General features: G+C 52.8%; 1 protein-coding gene and 1 non-coding gene across 6 annotated transcripts; both read left to right on the top strand.

Moving 5' to 3' along the window:
* Window positions 1-1,836: 1,836 nt before the first annotated feature.
* LOC113887265 (melanoma-associated antigen D4) lies at window positions 1,837-9,427 on the top strand. 5 transcript variants are annotated; one of them, XM_027534303.1, is made up of 13 exons: window positions 1,837-1,952; window positions 2,911-3,121; window positions 3,505-4,338; window positions 4,706-4,912; window positions 5,022-5,085; window positions 5,326-5,405; window positions 5,806-5,897; window positions 6,550-6,629; window positions 6,718-6,760; window positions 7,171-7,233; window positions 8,178-8,292; window positions 8,605-9,047; window positions 9,220-9,427. In XM_027534303.1, exons 2-12 carry the CDS (start codon window positions 2,912-2,914, stop codon window positions 9,037-9,039), a joined length of 2,223 nt encoding a protein of 740 aa, XP_027390104.1. In that variant the 5' UTR covers window positions 1,837-1,952; window position 2,911; the 3' UTR covers window positions 9,040-9,047; window positions 9,220-9,427. The 5 variants fall into 5 exon arrangements, with proteins under 5 accessions (XP_027390104.1, XP_027390101.1, XP_027390102.1 ...); XM_027534300.1 differs by having other exon boundaries at window positions 1,841-1,952; window positions 8,605-9,035; XM_027534301.1 differs by having other exon boundaries at window positions 1,850-1,952; window positions 2,881-3,121; window positions 8,605-9,035.
* Window positions 7,805-7,931, top strand: LOC113888296. Its single transcript, XR_003509932.1, has one exon. It is a non-coding gene; the product is annotated as a small nucleolar RNA SNORA11 (small nucleolar RNA).
* Window positions 9,428-19,369: the final 9,942 nt, after the last annotated feature.

The raw sequence follows: 19,369 nt of genomic DNA, 5'->3' as shown, positions 1-19,369 counted from the left end.
GGAGATGTCAAGTAGTATAATGTTCAATGTCAATTACATCTCCATTAAAAAAAGAAGAAAGAAAAAATAAGAGTAAAAATAAAATAAAACAAGTGTAAAAGTCCACTATGGATTTTGTTTAAAAAAAAAAAAAAAACAGTTTCAAAATGAGAAGGGAACACGGCATTTTCTATTAGCGCACAGCGGCTCGTCAAGACTTTCACTTCTAAGGTCTGGTCACGTCGTACAGAAACGTGTTACACAAGAAGGGCTGAGAGACACAAGCAGCTAGCTGACAGGGAAGGTTGCTATGCAACAGCTGAGGAAAGCCATCCAGCCAGGCAGAACTGATGTTGGTCACTGGAGAGTAAAAGCTCTGGTCCTAGCAATAGCTTCCATTCAGACACAGGGGTCCTAGAGAGGCTGATATAAAAACGAATATAAAAGTCCACTATGTTAGTTTGTTTAAAAAAAAAAAAAAAAAAAAGAGGTGCAATTTGAAATGGGAGCATAGGACTTTCTTCAGTGATTCTGGAGCATGTGAGCCCTTGGGTGGGACCCCAGTAAGTTCTCTTTTTGCTTCCCATTTTGCATATTGAGAAACCAGGCTCAGAGATGTCCAGTGACCCGAGTGGGCTCACACAGCTAGTGACAGACTGACCCAGCACTCCGTCCCTGGAATTTGGAAGTCCAGCCGAGAGCTTCTATCCACAAGACCACAGCTGCCCCAGGCCCCAGCCATGGAAGGAACCAGGCCAAACATTTACTCTGAATCAGGGCTTGCCATGACTCAGACACACAAGTGCCTGATTGTCCTGGCCGCTCCAGCAGGCACCAGGAAGGCCTCAGGGACAGCCCATTTGTGCCACTCACAGCGAAGGGGCCTGACAGTCAGAGCGGGGAGTGGACTCCAAGGAACAATTCGCACACCTGGATGGACCCACACAGAGCAGGCAAGGGGTGGGCCTGGGGCCCCCTACCTGTTCCCCCTGGGATGCAGAGCATGAGCTTACGTCTCAGAGAGCGGAAACCCAGTTTGTTGGGACAGACGTTCACAGGGCAGGGGAGGTGGAGTGGATCTGCTGCTCCAACTGAAGAGGGGAGGGTGCCTCGATCCCCGGGGCCAGTGCTAATGGAACACGGGTTTTGGAGTCAGGAAGACCCGAGCCCAAATGCTGCATTTTCACCTCACTGGCTCTGTGGCCTTGTCGAGTGAGTTCAGGGCAATGCGTCTGTCTGTGCCTCAGCTTCCTGATCTGTAAAATGGGGATGCTGACATCCACTACCCAGGGCTACTGTGAGAGGAAGATAATGCCCAGCACACACAAGCTGCCCGAAGAGTGGTTGGGGAAGCGGATGTTCCCAGTGTGTCTGGGGGCTCTAGACATGGATAGTGGAGAACACACAGGGAACTGGTGTCCTCTCGCCATTTCCATTTCTCCTGTTGCAGTTACCGACCGGGCTAGAGACCTCTGTATTGGTGACCTAGGGGTCATTCATGCTGGGGAAGCAGGGCTCAGTGTACTCCAGACCACACCGGAGGAGCTTAGAGGCAAGCGGGAGGGCAGGGCTGAGAAGCATTGTGCAAAGGTGGGGGGACTGAGGGTATGTGATGGATGGGTTGGAACCGCAACACAGGGCGTGCGTGCCCGCGTCCCCGGTCGGTGTCGCGGGGGCGGAGGGGTTGACGGTGAGGGGAATCTGGCGGGAGGGAGAAAACGCCCCCACCCCACCCCGCCCACCCACTGGCGGAACCGCATGCGCACAGGGGACCTGGTGGAAAAGGCTTTTGTTGGGAGAGCGGGCCGGCTGGAGGGGTCCGCGCATGCGCAGGCTGCCCAGCCGCGGGGGGTGGGGGGTGCGGGGAGAAAAGGGGCGGGGTGGTGGGAGCTGCTGTGCTGGCAGCAGTAGGCGAGGGCGCGGCTGCGGGGTTCCTGGTGCTGAGGACGGACGCCATTGGAGCCCCAGGGAAGGTAAGGATCCAGCCCTAGACAGGACCGGGAGAGGGCAAGTGGAACCGGGTACGCTGTGCCCTTCCTCCCCACCCCACCCCCGCCCCCGGATGTGAACAAAGCCCAAGCACGCAGTACTTGAACCCCGTTAGACCCGTGGTCAACAAAGGAGCCGCCCCCTACCATGACCACCAGACCCAGGCTCCCCGACTCGAGCCCTGCTTAACACCGGAGCCCACCATCTGAACACCTTTAACAGACGCGTGTGCTCCGTGCTGAGCTGCCTTAGCGCGGAGGCCCCACCCCCACTCCAACCATTCTGAGATCGGTGCAACCCAACTGACGGCTTTGCCCCCCTTCCCCGAGTTGCGATCCTGGCCTTTGAGACCTCCAGCGCTTCCAGTTCGAGCCTCACCTAGTCCGAGGACCGCCCCCCGACCCGCACCCCACTCCATCCATCTTGAGCCCTCCTGTATGAGCCCAGCCTAGACCTGAATCACCTGAATCCCCTCCACTGCGACTTAGAGGGTCCCTGGGATTCATTTTCCCAGAGCTTCCAGCGGTCCCCGTTGTCTGAGCCTTCTCATGTCTTCTCCTCCCCAGCATCCTGGCCGTTAAATCGAGGCGCTTTATTTCCCCTGTCTCAAAGCATCTCTTATGGGACTCTCTGGACCCAAGCCCGCCAGTCCACCCCTTGTTCCAATCCAGCCGCTGGTCTGGGGAGCCTGTGTGACCTAAACTCCCCTTTCAGTGCCGGGTCTCCTCCGACCTCCTCTGTCCTTCTCCTAGGGCTCTGTCTCTGAGGGAATCTACCCCAGCAGCCCTCACCCCCGCCCCAACCTTACACTGCCTGGGAACCCGGTGACTGCAGCCCTCCACCTCCTGAGAGATCCCGCCTCCTGCTGGATCCCGCCCCCTCCCCCTGAAGAGGCCTCCTCATCCCTCTCAGGCTGAGCCCTCTTCTCCTTGGGACCCCCAGCATGGCAGAGGGAAGCTACCGCAAGGAATCTGAAGGGTACAACGTTGAAGACATGGACGAGGGTAGTGATGAAGTCGGGGAGGAAGACATGGTTGAAGGCAACGACTATGAAGAATTTGGTGCTTTCGGAGGCTACGGCGCCCTCACCAGCTTTGACATCCGCATCCTCAGAGCCTTTGGGAGCTTGGGTCCAGGCTTTCGCATCTTAGCGGTGAGGCCCCTCCTCGGCCACCTGCTAGCCCTGGGCCTTCTCTCTTGTGACGTCAGGGAGGATGGGAGGAGGGGGCCGATGAGGGCTGGAGTTGAAGGGGGAAGGACTGCCCAGCTTGCCCCAACCTTCCCTCTCCTACTGGGAGCAGCGGGGGGGGGGGGGGGGGGAGGGGGTGCCGGGGGCGGGGGGCGGGGGCGAGGGGGCGGGCAGTGCTGGGAGGGCCTGGGGGCTGGTCGGAGGCTGGCCAACACAAGGGGAGCTATCTGTGTAGAGCTATCTGCCTTCCCCTCCCCTGCCATGCCCTGCCCTGCCCTGCCCTCCCCTGCCCTCCCCTCTCCTCCCTTGCTCTGCCCTGCCCTCCCTCCCCCTCCCTGGTCTTGCAGAATGAGCCCTGGGAACTGGAAAACCCAGTGCTGGCCAGAACTCTGCTGGAGGCATTTCGGATGGATCCAGAAACACTTGCCAATGAGACGGCTGCCCGTGCTGCCAACGTAGCCCGGGCCGCCGCCTCTAACCAAGCTGCTCGGGCCGCTGCCACTGCTGCCCGTGCCACCTACAATCAGGTGGTCACTAACCACCACCCGGTGGCCACACACCAGGCGTCAGGAGGCGATACCCAGCCCATGACATCTGCTGCCCAGGCTCCGGCAGCCACCCCTGAGACAAGCGTCGCTTCTCCGCACAGCTCCCGGATGCTAGTCAATAGCGAGATGGCTGCCCCTGGGGCTCCAGCAAGGTCTCCACAGCCGCAGACATCCTCCCAGGCCCAGGAGGCTGCGGCCGAGGGCCCTAGTACGGCCTGTGCTTTCCCCCAGGCCTCGCGTGCAAGTGAGATGGATGCCACCCGGCCCAAGACAGCCTTCCTGGGTCAGAACGACGCCTTTGATTTCAGCCAGCCGGCAGGTGTCAGTGGCATGGCCTTCCCACGCCCCAAGAGACCTGCCCCGGCCCAAGAGGCTGCCACAGAGGGCCCCAGTGTTGCCTCCAGGGGCACCCAGGCAGCCTCTGCCGGGGAGGGGGCGGCCACCCGGCCCAAGACGACCAAGTCCGGGAAGGCTCTCGCCAAGACTCGCTGGGTGGAGCCTCAGAATGTTGTGGCAGCAGCTGCCGCCAAGGCCAAGATGGCCACGAGCATCCCTGAGCCTGAGAGTGCAGCTGCCACTTCTCAGCAGAGTGCGGAGCCCTGGGCCAGAATGGGAGGCAAGAGGACAAAGAAGGTGAGACCTCCCTGCTTTCTCCCACCCTCCTTGCTCCCCTGCTTTCTCTGCCCTCTCAGCTCTCTGCCTCCTCCCCTCCCTTCCTCTCCCTCTTCTCCCCCCTCTCTCTTCTCTCAGCTTGTACATGTTTCTCCAAGCCAAGTTCACCAGTTTTTACTTTTACAAGTTTACTCCACGTAGTCCCTACCCTCGGGCCTGGAGGGAGAAGCGGTTGGCTCAGTGCCTGGCACTTAGTAAGCACTGGGCACGTGTCGTCCACGTGTCATCTACTAGCCTTATTTCCAAGTACCTGGCTCTGGCTAAGATGTGTGCCAGGCGACTCAGGGAGCCTGGTCGCCCTGAGTCTCTCCTCTGTCTAATGGTACAGTCCAAGCACCTGGATGACGAATATGAGAGCGGCGAGGAGGAGAGAGAGCCTCCTGCGGTCCCACCAACCTGGAGGGCATCGCAGCCCCTGCTGACGACTGCGCGGCCTCAGGTGGCCCCTCGGCCCTCCATGGCCCTGAGGTCCCAGGTACCCTCAAGGCACGTGCTGTGCTTGCCACCCCGCAATGTGACCCTTCTGCAAGAGAGGGTAAGAAGGAAGCCTGCCCTTCCCCCTATCTCCCTCCTCTCCTCCCTTGCGGGCCAGTTCTTTGAGGTCACCCACGCTTTGATCTCCCCGTGCGCTCTTCCTTCTCCAGGCAAATAAGTTGGTGAAATATCTGATGATTAAAGACTACAAGAAGATCCCCATCAAGCGCTCAGGTGGGCAGCCTGTGCCCCCTCCCTGAACTCTGTCCTTCCCCGCTCCCACCACCCTGCCCTGTGGGCCTCCCACCAGATGCCCTCTCCCCACCACACACACACAGATCAGGCCTGGCCGATGGCTCCATTGGCACGGTGTGGGGTCCTGAGCGTGCTCCCCTCAGCAGGGCTGACGGAAAGGCTGTAGCTCTGTGGCTGCTGCTCAGCCCCGGTGCTTTGCCCACCCCTCCCCTCCTGCAGACATGCTGAAGGATGTCATCCGAGAATATGACGAACACTTCCCTGAGATCATTGAACGAGCAACGTACACTCTGGAAAAGGTGGGTGTGGGGCCGGGGGCAGCTCTGTGGAGCAGGAGCAGCAGGGAACCCTTGCCCGCCTCCCCCCTCTGCATCCCCTCAAGGCCCAGGGGCTGGACTGCATGCTCTGGAGGGAAGCCCTCCCTGGCCTCTGCACCTGGGAGCTTCCTCTGCAAGCCTCCTCCCCTCCTTCCTCCCGCTCGTGCTCTCTGAGCGCCTGTGGTCTCCTGAGGTGGCTCCCGTTGTCTCAGCCAGTGGCAGTGCTCCCACAGGGCACTTCGTCCATGGCCTCTCCTCTCCCTCCTCCCCCAGGGCTTGGGGTTCCCCGCCAAGAAGGAGTTCTAACAGGGAATTGAATGACCGCCTGCAGGACACCCAGCTTGGATGTTTGATCTCACATCCCGTTTTCTCCCCACTGTAGAAGTTCGGGATCCACCTGAAGGAAATTGACAAGGAAGAGCACCTGTACATTCTCGTCTGCACACGGGATTCGTCAGCCCGCCTCCTGGGAAAGTGAGAAAGCACAGGAGGCCGGTGGTCTTCCTTGGTGGTGCCTGCCCCCTCCTCTCGAGAAACGGGAAAGTAGGGCTGGGGGGCCTAGCACGGCTCCCACCCAGAGTTAGCAGTGCTGAGCAGCTAAGGGCAGGCAGGGGCAAGTAGCTTGGGGAGAGGCTTTGCGGCTCTCTGGGTTTCAGCCCTGCCCACCCTTCCCCGCCCCTGTCTTCCTGGGAAAGCAAGCTTCTTGATCGCCTCTCTCTGCTAAGGTCCCAGCCAGGGCTTGGCAGAGTGGGCCTCGGGCAGGGGGCAGGGAAAGGGGAGAGTGGGGGGCTGGGGTCTCCAATGGAGTCATGCTCCAGATGCAGTGGGCAAAGGGCAGGGAAGGTCAGGGTGTGCCTCTGGACTCCGGGTTGCCAATTGTCTGCTCCCCCGCCTAACCCCATCCTCGACAGAGCCCTGGGAAGAGGTGTTAGCATCCACGTTTGATGGATGAAGGGCCTCAGTCTCAGGCCGAGGCAGGAATTGTCTGCACCAGGTATAGCAAGCCGTACAGAGTGGGAGGAACTGCCCTGTAGCCCAGCAGTGTGGGAGAGGCTAGTTGGGTGAGCCGGCTGTGGTCACCTGGGCAAATGGCTGCTGGACAGGATCCCTCTTTCTACGCCTTCAGGACCAAGGATACTCCCAGGCTGAGTCTCCTCTTGGTGATTCTGGGTGTCATCTTCATGAACGGCAACCGCGCCAGCGAGGGTGAGTGGCTGGACAGGCAGCTGGGGGGTTGCCGGTCGTCTCACCTCCCTCCGTCTGCTAAACTCTTGTACCTCATCTCTCCTCACAGCTGTCCTCTGGGAGGCACTCCGCAAGATGGGACTGCGCCCCGGGTATGTTTGGGGTCTCTTGGCTCCCGCTCCTCAGTGTGTCCTTGGGCACAGGAGGCCCCAGGATTGCAGTGGCCTAGCGGTCTCTGTGGGGCATGGCATCCTAGACTAGGTAGAGTGCCAAGGGTCCACCAGGGTGCGTGGGGAAATAGTCCTGAACCCCGAGCCCTCTTCTGCCCCGTGTCCCCTCTCTGTTCCCACACGAGACCTCAGAGACACCATCGGAGCTGGGGGCTCCATCCAGCCCCTCCCTGGGGCCCTGCTGACAAGTGGCTGCCTGGCCTCTGCTGCCAGCCCAGGTGTCCATGAGGACACCTCACAGGCTAGGAGGCCCTCAGTCCTGCTGGGAGCGCTCCTGCCCAACCCAGGCACTGCCACTCTCTCTAGTCACACATTCCTTTCCTTGCACTCAGGGTGAGGCACCCATTCCTTGGCGATCTGAGGAAACTCATTACAGAGGACTTTGTGAAGCAGAAGTGAGTATCTCTGCCCCCCATTCAGGCCTTCCTCGTGTGCTGCTCTGGCTGAGGACGCCGTTCCCCGGCCCATGTCTTAACACCAGAGGGATGGGTGTCTGGTGTGAGTGTGGGTTGGGAGGATGCGAGTGTGGGGGTTGAGGGGACAATTCCAGGGAAGCCTGGGGAAAGGGGCAGTCTGTAAACACCGGGTGGGACGGTACAGCCCCCACCTCCTTCAGCACCTGCCCTGTAGGCAGTGTCCCGGCTTTACATGTCAGGGGCCTGGGACTCCGAGAGTGGAAACCTGATCACGGCCCTGACTGGAGTAAGGCCCATCTGGGCCTGGAGCCTGGCCCTGCCGATTTTCTAGCCCAGGCTCCCCCCATCATCAGTGCTTGGAGATCTCTTGTGCCCTCACAAAGGCCCCGTGTGCATGTTCATCCATCCGCCGCCCCACAAACACACGTTCACAGATGTTTGGGAGTATGCGTGGAGTCCCCTACTCTTGGTTGACTGTTTCTTCCCATACAGTCGTTTTCTAGGATGGATTCTCCCAGGGTTCAGTCAGGTCACGGACAAGCCCCATGGTGGGTTGTGCTCAGAGCATGGAGCCTGAAGAAATGGCTCCTGCTTACACCAGACCCAACAGGAATCTGGGTTATTGTGACAAGGGGCACAAAACTCGTGGCCTTCCTCTGAACAAGTACCCTACACGTGCCTCCTGCACCTCCCCATGTCTACTGGGCAGGAGCAGTGGCCTAGGGATGTGAGTCCCTCCATTTAGGAGGCAGAAACCCTGGGAGCCGGTGTGGAAGTGGGGGCAGGGGCTGTGGGGCCAGGGCAGACCTCCTGCAGCAGCTGAGCTGCAGCCTCGGGGCTGGGAAGGAACTACCTGGGAGCCACCGGAGCAGCCACAGGTGTGCCTGTCTGGGAGCAGAGGTTGGTTGTCCTCTCTCACACAGGTACTTGGAATACAAGAAGGTCCCCAATAGCAGCCCACCCGAGTATGAGTTTCTCTGGGGTCTGCGCGCCTGCCATGAGACCAGCAAGATGAGGGTGCTGAGATTCATCGCCCAGGTAAGGCAGAGCCTGTGTTCTGGCTGCATCTTCCCATACCTGGTTTGTGTCTTGGTCCCGGCCTCCTGACGCCGTTTGTCCAGTGAGGACGCCAAGGCCCAGCAAGGTTCCCAAGTCGCTGACACCAGTTCACAGGCTGTAGGGAGTGGACGGGGTGAAATCCCAGGTCTGGCACAGAATGACGGGAGCCTGATTTCAGTCGTGTGGGTCTTTAACATGATTTCACAAAGCGCTTAAGCGAGTGAAAGGCGGGAAGCGGGTGCTGAGCGAGGTAGGGTAAGTGTGCAAACGGTTGCTGTGCTTCCATCGCAGTATCAGAACCGAGACCCCCGGGAATGGAGGGCTCATTTCTTGGAGGCTGTGGATGATGCTTTCAAGACGATGGATGTGGATATGGCCGAGGAGCATGCCAGGGCCCAGATGAGGGCCCAGATGAACATCGGGGAGGAAGCTCTGATTGGACGGTGGAGCTGGGACGATATCCAGGTGGAGCTCCTGACCTGGGATGAGGACGGAGATTTTGGCGACGCCTGGTCCAGGATCCCCTTCGCTTTCTGGGCCAGATACCATCAGTACATTCTGAATAGCAACCGTGCCAACAGGAGAGGTACCTGGAGGGCTGGTGTCAGCAGTGGCACCAATGGCGCGGCCAGCGCCAGCATGCTCGATGGCCCCAGCACCAGCTCCACCATCCGGACCAGAAACGCCGCCAGAACTAGTGCCAGCTTCTTCTCCTGGATTCAGTAAGATTGGAGGTCATTACACGGGACTCTGGAGGCTGGGGTGGGGAGGGGCTGGGAGATATCAGGGGCAGGCCTGGGGTGTCCTGGGGGAACGAGGAGAGCGGGACAAGACACTCAGTCTGTGCTTGCTGTCCCTCACATGCATTGACACCTCTACTCTGGCTTTTGTGTCTCCTGGTTCCAGGCAGCCCTGAGGAGCTGCGGCAGTCCCCCGCCGAGCCAGAGTGCCTCCGCTGCCCAGTCCCCGACAGAGCACTCCAGGCCCGCTTCTCCCCGTCCATGGAAGATGGCATGCAAGATGACACACTCTATGCCCTTCCTGCTTTCATTGTGTGCTTTTCTCGTGCTGTCGTGTTTTGGGTATCTGTGTTACATTAAAGTTGTGAAATCAGTCGGTTGTTTCCTCTTTTTCCTGGGCAGGTGTGGCTCTGAGCAGCCCAAGGATCAGGCCCTCGGGGACAGGCGGGGGCCGCCTCTGCCTAAAAGACAGGCAGGTGTGGGTGGGTCCGGTGCTGGGAAGGGCAGAGATGCCCCTGAGGGGGGGCAACCATGAGTTTCCAAAGGCTCTGGTCCCCAGCATCATGATCTCCTACACCGTGTGCCCAGTCAAACACAGGGGCGGTTCACAGGAGCAAGGGTGGGGTGGAGGGCTGTGAGCTGGTGCCACTGTCCCTCCCACCAAGGCACAGGCTCCACAGACATCCCCCAGGACCTACCTGCCCCTCCCCATCTCTGGAGTCGCTGTCCAGGATTCCTTCCCTCATCAGCCACACAATTGTAGGACCTCATGCCTCTTCCCGAGTCCTAAGGACAGCGAGGTAGGCCTCACGGTGACATCCTCACACCTCCAGCAGGTAGAGCAGAAACCATCATAGGCAAGACAGCCTGTTTCATGGGAGAAAGCTGCAGGTAGACCTGGACAGCCCATTGCCCATGACCATGACCCGAGACTCTTTGGGAGGCTCCAGGGTACTTCTCCATGGAAGCAGGGCTCTCCCAGTGAGGCCAAGGTCAGCCTAGGTCCCTGAGTCTTCAAGGGCTGTGTGATCCCTGAGAGGGCTGAGGCTAAATTTTCATTCCCCAGGCAGACGACAGTGAGGGCAGAGACACTTTGGAACTCTGGGAAGGATTCTGTAGCAGGAAGGGGCCATCTGGGGCTTTTCTGGGTATCTCAGTGATGTCCACAGCTTGGAGGACAAGGCTCCAGGTTAAGAGGAAAGAGAGAGTAGTGTAAAGACCGCAGCCCACCTGCCCAGCCACCCATTGCTTGCCTCTTTGCCCCAAGAACAGGTTCCACTCCCTCAACCAGACCTGCATCCTGACCCAGACCCAGCTGCATCATGTTCCAGACCCAGTGGAAAGCAAAAACACCCATCACTTGGCTCAAAAATGAGTAAGAATTCCAAGCAGGCAGCAGGAGTCCACCACTAGCGCAACCCTTCTGAGTGATGGCCTGGGCCGTACCCGCAGGAGGCAGGCTCTGTGTGTACCCCTCCCTTAAAGACAGGCTTCACGTGGGTTTCTGCCTTGTTTGTTGGTGCTTTGCTGTCTGCCTCCCTGGCTGCTGGGCTGATGCCTCGCCCCGTGGACACTCTGTGATTCTGACAGAGATTCAGTCCCCTCCCAGGTGCAGGTATCCGGTTGATGGTCGGGATTTGGGGAACCCCGCTCTGGCGTGATGAATGACACTGGACTATTTCTGGCTCCCTCAACCTGGGACCTCCCAGGACCCTACTGTGCACTCAGTAGGTACCTGCCTTCTCATGGACGAGGTCGGGGCACTCACCACAAGCCGTAGGTGTGAGTGGGAGCACTGTGCACCGCAGGCACCTGAGATAAGGCAGCTCATCTGGAAAGGAGGCGAGAGCAGCTCTCAGAGGCAGGATGCTGGGGAAGTCACCGCCTCTCCGGGCCTCCAGGCTTGCGCCTCTCTCTCCTTCCAACCCCTTCCCTATGGATATCTTCACCTGGCTCCTGCCCCTCCACACCGTGCAGGGGGCAGTGCTGAGAGCCGGGTGGGGAGTGAGGAAGTGAGCAGAGAGGCAGCCTCAGGAGCAAGGAGGAAGGCGGGTCCCAGGGATCGGGGACAGACCCTGAGTCCCCCAGAAACTGACGATTGGCACCGCAGAGGTGGCCGACCTTCAACCGCAGGGCAGACATGAGACCAAGGCAGACCTCCCTGCCACCCCCAGCGTCAGCCCTTCCACGGGGTCCCCCACCACAAAGGCCACAACAGGTCTCAGCCAGTGTTTTCTGAGGACCTACTATGCGCCAGGGCCTTGGCGGAGGTGTACATGCACCTTGGCAGCTCCCACAGATCTCTCCCCAGCCCAGGCCTGTGCCCTCTGACTCCTCAGACACTTGTTGATGGACAAGCATTCACCGATTGATTCACTTGTGTCCGGTTCCTGACGATTCGCATGCAATGGCTGGCATGGCCTTGATGTCAATCACCAGATAGCCTCAAGGGAGCAGATGATCAGGCACATTCCATGGACGGGGACCCTGAGGCTCTGAGAGGGAAGACACTTGCCCTGAGTCCCACATCCAGGAAGTGGCAGTGCTGGGACTGGAACCCAGGATGCTTTGAGCCCAAATGTGTGCTCTGACCACTGCAGTCTGTTGCCACTGCCTTTGAGGGAGTCCCAGTGAGTGCCATGCGGGGACACCCCCACCTCTCACACCTCTCTGCAAACACCCCCCCCTCCTGATCGCCCAGGAAACATATACAGCATTCCAAATCCCTTCATTGAGCCAGAACCCCACCCCTCGTGGCCTCCCTGCCCCTGAGGGTCACCCTAGGCTTTTGAGGCCTGCCACTGCCCACCAACCTCCTGGCACATCCTCACTCCTGCGGCCTGGAGAGGCCAACACTTCAACATCCTGGTCAGAAATGGACTCTCACACCTGAGGGGGACACAACAGTCCCTTTCCAGGCCAGTTGCCCTAGTGTGCGGTTAAGCAAACACATTCAATTTATTTTGAGACAGTCGACTTTCCAGGGGTTAAAAATTTCGAGAAGTGAAAAGGGGTGTACATTCCCAATGAACACATGAAAGTCGAAGATGCAAAAGGCAGTGGATGCTAAGAGCTGAGGGGAGTGTGGAGCAAATGAACTCCCGTACACTGTCCAGAGAAGTCTTCATTTGTACGAGGCCCCTGGAAAACAGGAGGGATCCATCCGTTGGTTCGTGGAAAAAGCAAGAGAGTTCCAGAAAAACATCTATTTCTGCTTCATTGACTATGCCAAAGGCTTTGACTGTGTGGATCACCACAAACTGTGGAAATTCTTAAAGAGGTGGGCATACCAGACCACCTGACCTGCCTCTTGAGAAATCTGTATACAGGTCAGGAAGCAATAGTTAGAACTGGCCATGGAACAACAGACTGGTAGCAAATAGGGAAAGGAGTACGTCAAGGCTTGTATATCGTCACCCTGCTTATTTAACTTATATGCAGAGTACATCATGAGAAACGCTGGGCTGGATGAAGCACAAGCTGGAATCAAGATTGCCGGGAGAAATATCAATAACCTCAGATATGCCGATGACACCACCCTTATGGCAGAAAGCGAAGAAGAACTAAAGAGCCTCTTGATGAAAGTGAAAGAGGGGAGTGAAAAAGTTGGCCTCAAGCTCAACATTCCGAACACTAAGATCATGGCATCCGGTCCCATCACTTCATGGCAAATAGATGGGGAAACAGTGGAAACAGTGACAGACTTTATTTTGGGGGGCTCCAAAATCACTGCAGATGGCGACTGCAGCCATGAAATTAAAAGACGCTTACTCCTCGGAAGAGAAGTTATGACCAACGTAGACAGCGTATTATACAGCAGAGATATTACTTTGCCAGCAAAGGTCCATGTAGTCAAGGCTATGGTTTTTCCAGTAGTCATGTATGGATGTGAGAGGTGGACTATAAAGAAAGCTGAGCTCAGGAGAACTGATGCTTTTGAACTGTGGTGTTGGAGAAGACTCTTGAGAGTCCCTTGGACTGCAAGGAGATCCAACCAGTCCATCCTAAAGGAAATCAGTCCTGAATATTCATTGAAAGGACTAATGCTGAAGCTGAAACTCCAATCCTTGGGCCACCTGATGCGAAGAGCTGACTCATTTGAAAAGACCCCGATGCTGGGAAAGATTGAAAGCGGGAGAAGGGGACGACAGAGGATGAGATGGTTGGATGGACACCATCACCATCATGGCCACTCAATGGACATGAGTTTGAGTAAACTCCGGAAGTTGGTGATGGACAGGGAGCCCTGGTGTGCTGCAGTCCATGGGGTCTCAAAGAGTCGGACACGAGTGAGCGACTGAGCTGAACTAAGCTGAAAGCTTGAGGCTACTTGAAGCCACCTGGATGGAGGAGGCATGAGACATCAGCTCTAGGTGAAAGTGAGCCTTCTGAAAGCAAGGAAGGAAGACATTGGAAGATGAAGCTTCACTATGAGCAGTGCGCCGCTTTTAGCCAGGAATCTGAGCGAGCTGAGATCCTGACAATCGTGTACCTTTCAGGAAGGCAACATCTACAAATTAGCTTCTCTCTGAAGCTCTCTAGGACACTGTGGTGTCCTGGCGCCCAGAGTGGGGAGGCAGAGGAGGGGTCCTAGAATCAGGCCACCCTGACAAATCTCCTCTTCCTTCCTTCCCCAACACGGGGGAGGAAATGGGCCCTAGGCCCAAGGTTCGGACTGCAGGAGGGACGAGGGCAGCAAGGGCAAGAATCAGCGCAGAAGGCTGTTCCCAGGAAATGGTGTCCAACCTCAGCTGTAGTTTCACATTCTTGCCCAAAGTACACTGTGCTCTTCTGTGTGTGGGCGGGTTTCGGAAGACTGCAGAGCCTGGCGAGAGTCCCCTGCTTGCTGCCCACAAAGAGAACATTGCGTGACTGATAAAGCCCTGAAGATTTTCATTATCAGAGGTCCACGGTTTGGATGTTGCTTATTTGCAACCCGAATTCCTCCAAATACTCAAAGATTCTCTTCATCAGTTGTACTGGGGTTTCATTGTCCAGCAAAAAAATGTGTCCATTTAAGTGTACAGGTCCAAGGCCTTTGATAAATCTACCATGTAACTAGCACCTCAGTCAAGAAAGAGAACATTTCCATCACCTAATAAAGTTCCCTTCTGCTCCCTCCCAGTGAATCCCTACCATCCACGTGCAGCCTTAGGCAACCACTGATCTCCTTTCTATTTCGCTTATAGGTTAGAATGCTCTTCACTAGAGCCTGTAATACACATCAATGTGCAACATATAATCTTCTCGGTCTGCCTGCTTTCCCCTCTGCCTCAACGCTTTGGAAATTCATCCATGCTGTGGCACAAATCAGCAGACTAAATTAAAATTGTTCCAATTCACAAGCTGATTATCTCTGTTGAAACGACGCAGATATCACACAATCTCCCAGAACTAGTGAGTGAATTTACCTAGAGTGCAGGATACAAGATTAGAACAAAATCAACCACATTTCTATATCCTAGCAAAGAAGTGTCGGAAAATGAAACTGAAGAGAGTGCTACCACGTACCACTCACAAATACCGGCGATTCTGCGTCGTGAATCTAACAAATGACACACGGTATTTGTATGCCGTAAACCGCAAAACAGTGAACAAAGAAATTGAAAATAGCCTAAGTAAATAGAAGAACATGCCACGATCATGGATTGGCATGTTTACCACAGAAAAGATGAATGTTCTCCCCTCAATTTATCTATAGATTTAATGCAAGTCTAATAAAACCCTGGCAGCAAGTTTAGCAGGTGTAGACAAGTTGATTCTAAAGCTTATGAAAAAAGCAAAAGAAACTAAACTAACCCAAACACTGTGAAAGGAAGAATAAAATGGAAGGAGTCATATTATCTCATTTAAAACGTACTAACCCACACAGAAATTGCTTGCATTCCTGCACATTAACAATGAAAGATGAGAAATACAAATCAGGAATACAATCTCATTTACCACTGCAACGGAAAGAATAAGATACCTAGGAATAAACCTGCCTAAAAAGTCAAAGACCTGTGCTCATTAGAACTATAAGACACTGATGAAAGAAGTCAAAGAAGACACAATCAGATGGAGTGATATAGTCAGACGGGAAAGCGTCTGCCTACAATGCGGGAGACCCGAGTTCAATCCCTGGGTCGGGAAGATCTCCTGGAGAAGGAAATGGCAACCCACTCCAGTATTCTTGCCTGGAAAATGCCATGGACAGAGAAGTCTGGTAGGATACAGTCCATGGGGTCGCAAAGAGTCAGATACGACTGAGCGACTTCACTTTTTCTCATACACACACACACACACAATGTTCTTGGACTGGAAGAATCAATATTGTGAAAATGACTATTTAACCCAAAGCAAGTTACTGATTCAATGAAATCCCTATCAAATTACCAATGACATTTTTCACTGATTAGAAGAAAAAATTTTACATTTTCCACAAAACATGAAAGACCCCCAAATAGCCAACAGAATCTTTAGAATGAAAAATAGAGCTAGAGCAATCAACCTTCCTGACTTCAGACTACACTACAAAGCGACAGTTATCAAGAAAGTATGGTACTGTCACTTAAACAGAAATAAAGATCAGTGGAACAGGATAGAAAGCCCAGAGATAAACCCACGCACCTATGGTCACCTAATCTTTGACAGAGAGGTGAAAATACACAATGGAGAAAAGACAGCCTCTTTAATAAGCGGTGCTCGGATAACTGCACAGCTACATGTGAAAACAGCAAAATTCTGTAAAGCAATTATCCTTCAATAAAAAATTAATTCAAAAAGAATGAAATTAGAACACTCCCTAAAACCATACACAAAAATAAACTCAAAATGGATTAAAGACTTAAATGTAAGCTCAGACACTATAAACTCTTAGAGGAGCGACTTCCCTAGTGGTCCAGGGGCTAAGACTCCATGCTCCCATTGGAGTGGACCAGGGTTTGTCCCCCGGTAAGGGAACTAGATGTCACATTCCACAGCTAAGTTCCCACATGCTGCAACTAAGGCCCTGAGCAGTGGGGAAAAAAAAAGAAAAGAAATATTGTTTCAAGTAAATTATAAAAAGACTCTTAGAAGCAAACATAGGCAGAACTCTCTCTGACATATCACAGGGAAGATCTTTTATGACCCACCACCTAGAGCAATGAAAACAAAAACAAAAATGAGCAAATGGGACCTAATTAAATCAAAAGGCAAAGGCAACCATAAACAAGACAAAGAGACAACCCACAGAACGGGAGAAAATATGTGTAAACGTGGCAACCGACCAGGGATTCATCTTTTAAATATACAAACAGCTCGTGTAGCTCAATGTATAAAAAGAGAAACAAACAATCCAATCAAAAAATGGGCCAAATACCTAAGTAAACATTTCTCCAAAGAAGACATACAGATGGCCAACAAACACAGGAAGAGATGCTGAACTTCACTAATTAGTAGAGAAATGCAAAGCAAAACAACAATGGGTGTATAACCTCATACCAGAATGACCATTATCAAAATATCTGTTGTTGCTCAATCACTCAATCATGTCTAACACTGCGACCCCATGGACTGTAGCCCACCAGGCTCCTCTGTCCACAGGATTTCCCAGGCAAGCATGCCGTAGTACATTGCCTTTTCCTTCTCCAGGGGAGCTTCCCAACCCAGGGATCAAACCCGTGTCTCATGCATTGGCCGACGGATTCTTTACCACTGTGCCACCAGGAAAGCCCTTCAAAACAACAATCAGGTATCACTTTCACACTGGTCAGGATGGCCAACATCTAAAAATCTACCGATCATAAACATTGTAGTACTGGGGAGAAAAGGACACTCTCCTACCCTGTTGATGGGAATGCAAATTGGTGCAGCCACATGGAGAACAATAGGGATGTTCCTTAAAAACTAAAAGTAGAACTACTATGAGACCCAGCACTCCCATTCCTGGGCATATACCCCCCGAGAACAGCATGATTCCAAAAGATACATGCACCCCAGTGTTCATTGCCACAATACTTACAATAGGAACCTAAATGTCTATCGACAGAGGAATGGGTAGAGAAGAGGTGATCCATATATACAGTGAAGTATTACTCAGCCATAAAAATGAACATAACTGGGCCACTTTCAGAGACGTGGATGGACCTAGAGACTGTCGTACTGGGTGAAGAAAGTCAGAAAGAGAAAAAACAGATTATCTTATAATAGCACTTATGTGTGGAATCTAGAGACATGACCAGATGAACTTATTTGCAAAGCAGAAATAGAGATACAGAGGCAGAGAACAAACATATAGATATCCACAGGGATGATTGGAAGATTGGGATTAACACACATACTCTACACTGCATAAGACAGATAACTAATGAGAACCTACTATATCACACAGGGAACTCTACTTAATTCTCTGCTGGCATAAATGTGAAGGAAATCCAAAAAAAGAGGGGATATGTATATACATATGGCAGATTCCCTTTGCTATACAGCAAACCCTAACACAAAAATTGTAAAACAACCATCCTCCAATAACAATTAATAAAAAATCTTATAAAGGGGGCTCCAAGCAAAAATAATAATAATAATAATAATAATCCTTATAAAACTACAGTAAACAAAAGTCAGTGTGACAATGGTGAAGGAACAGACACACGAATAAATAAATCAGAGGGAAGACTCCAGAACTAGCTTCTTCAAATATAGCCAATTCGTTCTGGACAAAGTTGCAAAAGCGACTGAATGAAGAAAGAATTGTCTTATCAGAATATATGTGTGAAGAATGGGATGTCCATCTGAAAGAGAGCCTCATACCTTATCCTAAAACCCACTAAAAATGAATCTTAGATATAAACCAGGAGCATGAAACTGTGAGACATTTAAAAGAAAATAACACACAATCTTCAGCCTCGAGTTTGGCAATAATGTTTTAGCTATGACTCCAAAAAAAAAAAAAACAAAAAAAAACAAAACAAAACAAACAAAAAAAAATGCCTTCCTCTGTGAAAGATAATGTCAGGAGTTTGAGAAGACAAATCACAGGCTGGGAGAATGTATTTTAAAATTACATAGCCAACAAAAGTCTTGTATCCAGAACATATAAAGAAAAGTCAAAAGTCAACAGAAAGAAAATAGTGGAAAAAATATTTGAAGAGATACTTCAATGAAAAGAATACACAGGGGCAACTGAGCACGTGAACGAACGTATGTTCAACTTCCCGGGCTCTCAGGCAAGTGCAAATTAAAACTAAGGTGAAATACCAGTCTTCCTATCTTAAAATTGCCAAAACACAACAAAACTAAGCAAAATGAACAAAGAAACAAACAAGAAAACATCAGACAATACCAAATGATGCTAAGGATGGGCAGCGAGGGGACTGGCCACAGGTTACTGGTGGGAATGCAGGGTGGCACAGGCACTGTGGACAGAGATTTATTGCTTCTCATGAAGTTAAACTTATGCTTAGCCACGTGACCAGCAACTTCACCCGAAAGTATTTCCCCTAGGGAAGTTTAACGTGAGTGCACACAAACCCTGTTCAGGAATGTTATAGCAATAGCTGTGTTCATAATCAACAAAACAGAGCAACAACCCAAACAAATGTCCTTCAGCAAAGTGCATCATTTTCATTTTGGAAAGGAAAGTGAAGTCGCTCAGTCGTATCCGACTCTTTGCGACCCCATGGAGTGTAGCCAACAGGCTCCTCTGTCCATGGGATTTTCCAGGCAATAGTACTGGAGTGGCTTGCCATTTCCTTCTGCAGGGGATCTTCCCGACCCAGGGATCGAACCCAGGTCTCCCGCATTGTAGACAGACGCTTTACCGTCTGAGCCACCAGGGAAGTCCTCATTTTCATATTGTTGAATACTATTCAGCCCTAGAAAGGAAAGAACTATTGATACAGTCAACAATGTGGATGAAACTCAGTAATATTACGCTGAGTGATAGAAGCCAGCCTCAAGTTACTTTTAAATGGCTTGATACGTAGGATGGTCTTGAAAAGACAAATGTGTATTGTCACAGACAGCAAATTGGTGGTGCCTTGGTTAAGTGTGGGAGTAGAGCATGGCTGCAAAAGGATAGCACTGGGGACGTCTTGAGGGTTGCAGAAATGTTCTGTATACTGATTGTGATGGTGGTTACAAGAAGGTTCAGAAGTGCTAAAATTCCTAAAATTGGATGTCCAGAAGATGATGACGCCACCAAACATTAATTTAAAAATAAAGTTAAAGAAATAATGATAAAACAGTCCTTCAATGAACAAACAAACAAAAAGCTTTCATAATTCTCCAGCAGTGGCCTGCACCATAGAAAATACCGAATGTATTTATTTAGGATAAATGAAAACCACGTCAAA

Source organism: Bos indicus x Bos taurus, chromosome X, assembly GCF_003369695.1.
Source record: "Bos indicus x Bos taurus breed Angus x Brahman F1 hybrid chromosome X, Bos_hybrid_MaternalHap_v2.0, whole genome shotgun sequence".
NCBI lineage: Eukaryota > Metazoa > Chordata > Mammalia > Artiodactyla > Bovidae > Bos > Bos indicus x Bos taurus.
This window is presented reverse-complemented; position numbering and strand designations above follow the sequence as displayed.

Bases quoted from the DNA above. Each gene is read 5' to 3' on its own strand.
- LOC113887265 (XM_027534300.1), top strand. From the start codon at position 2,912: ATGGCAGAGGGAAGCTACCGCAAGGAATCTGAAGGGTACAACGTTGAA. The intron at 5,086-5,325 runs GTGGGCAGCCTG...CCCCTCCTGCAG, and splicing joins GATCCCCATCAAGCGCTCAG to ACATGCTGAAGGATGTCATC. The intron at 7,234-8,177 runs GTGAGTATCTCT...TCTCTCACACAG, and splicing joins GAGGACTTTGTGAAGCAGAA to GTACTTGGAATACAAGAAGG.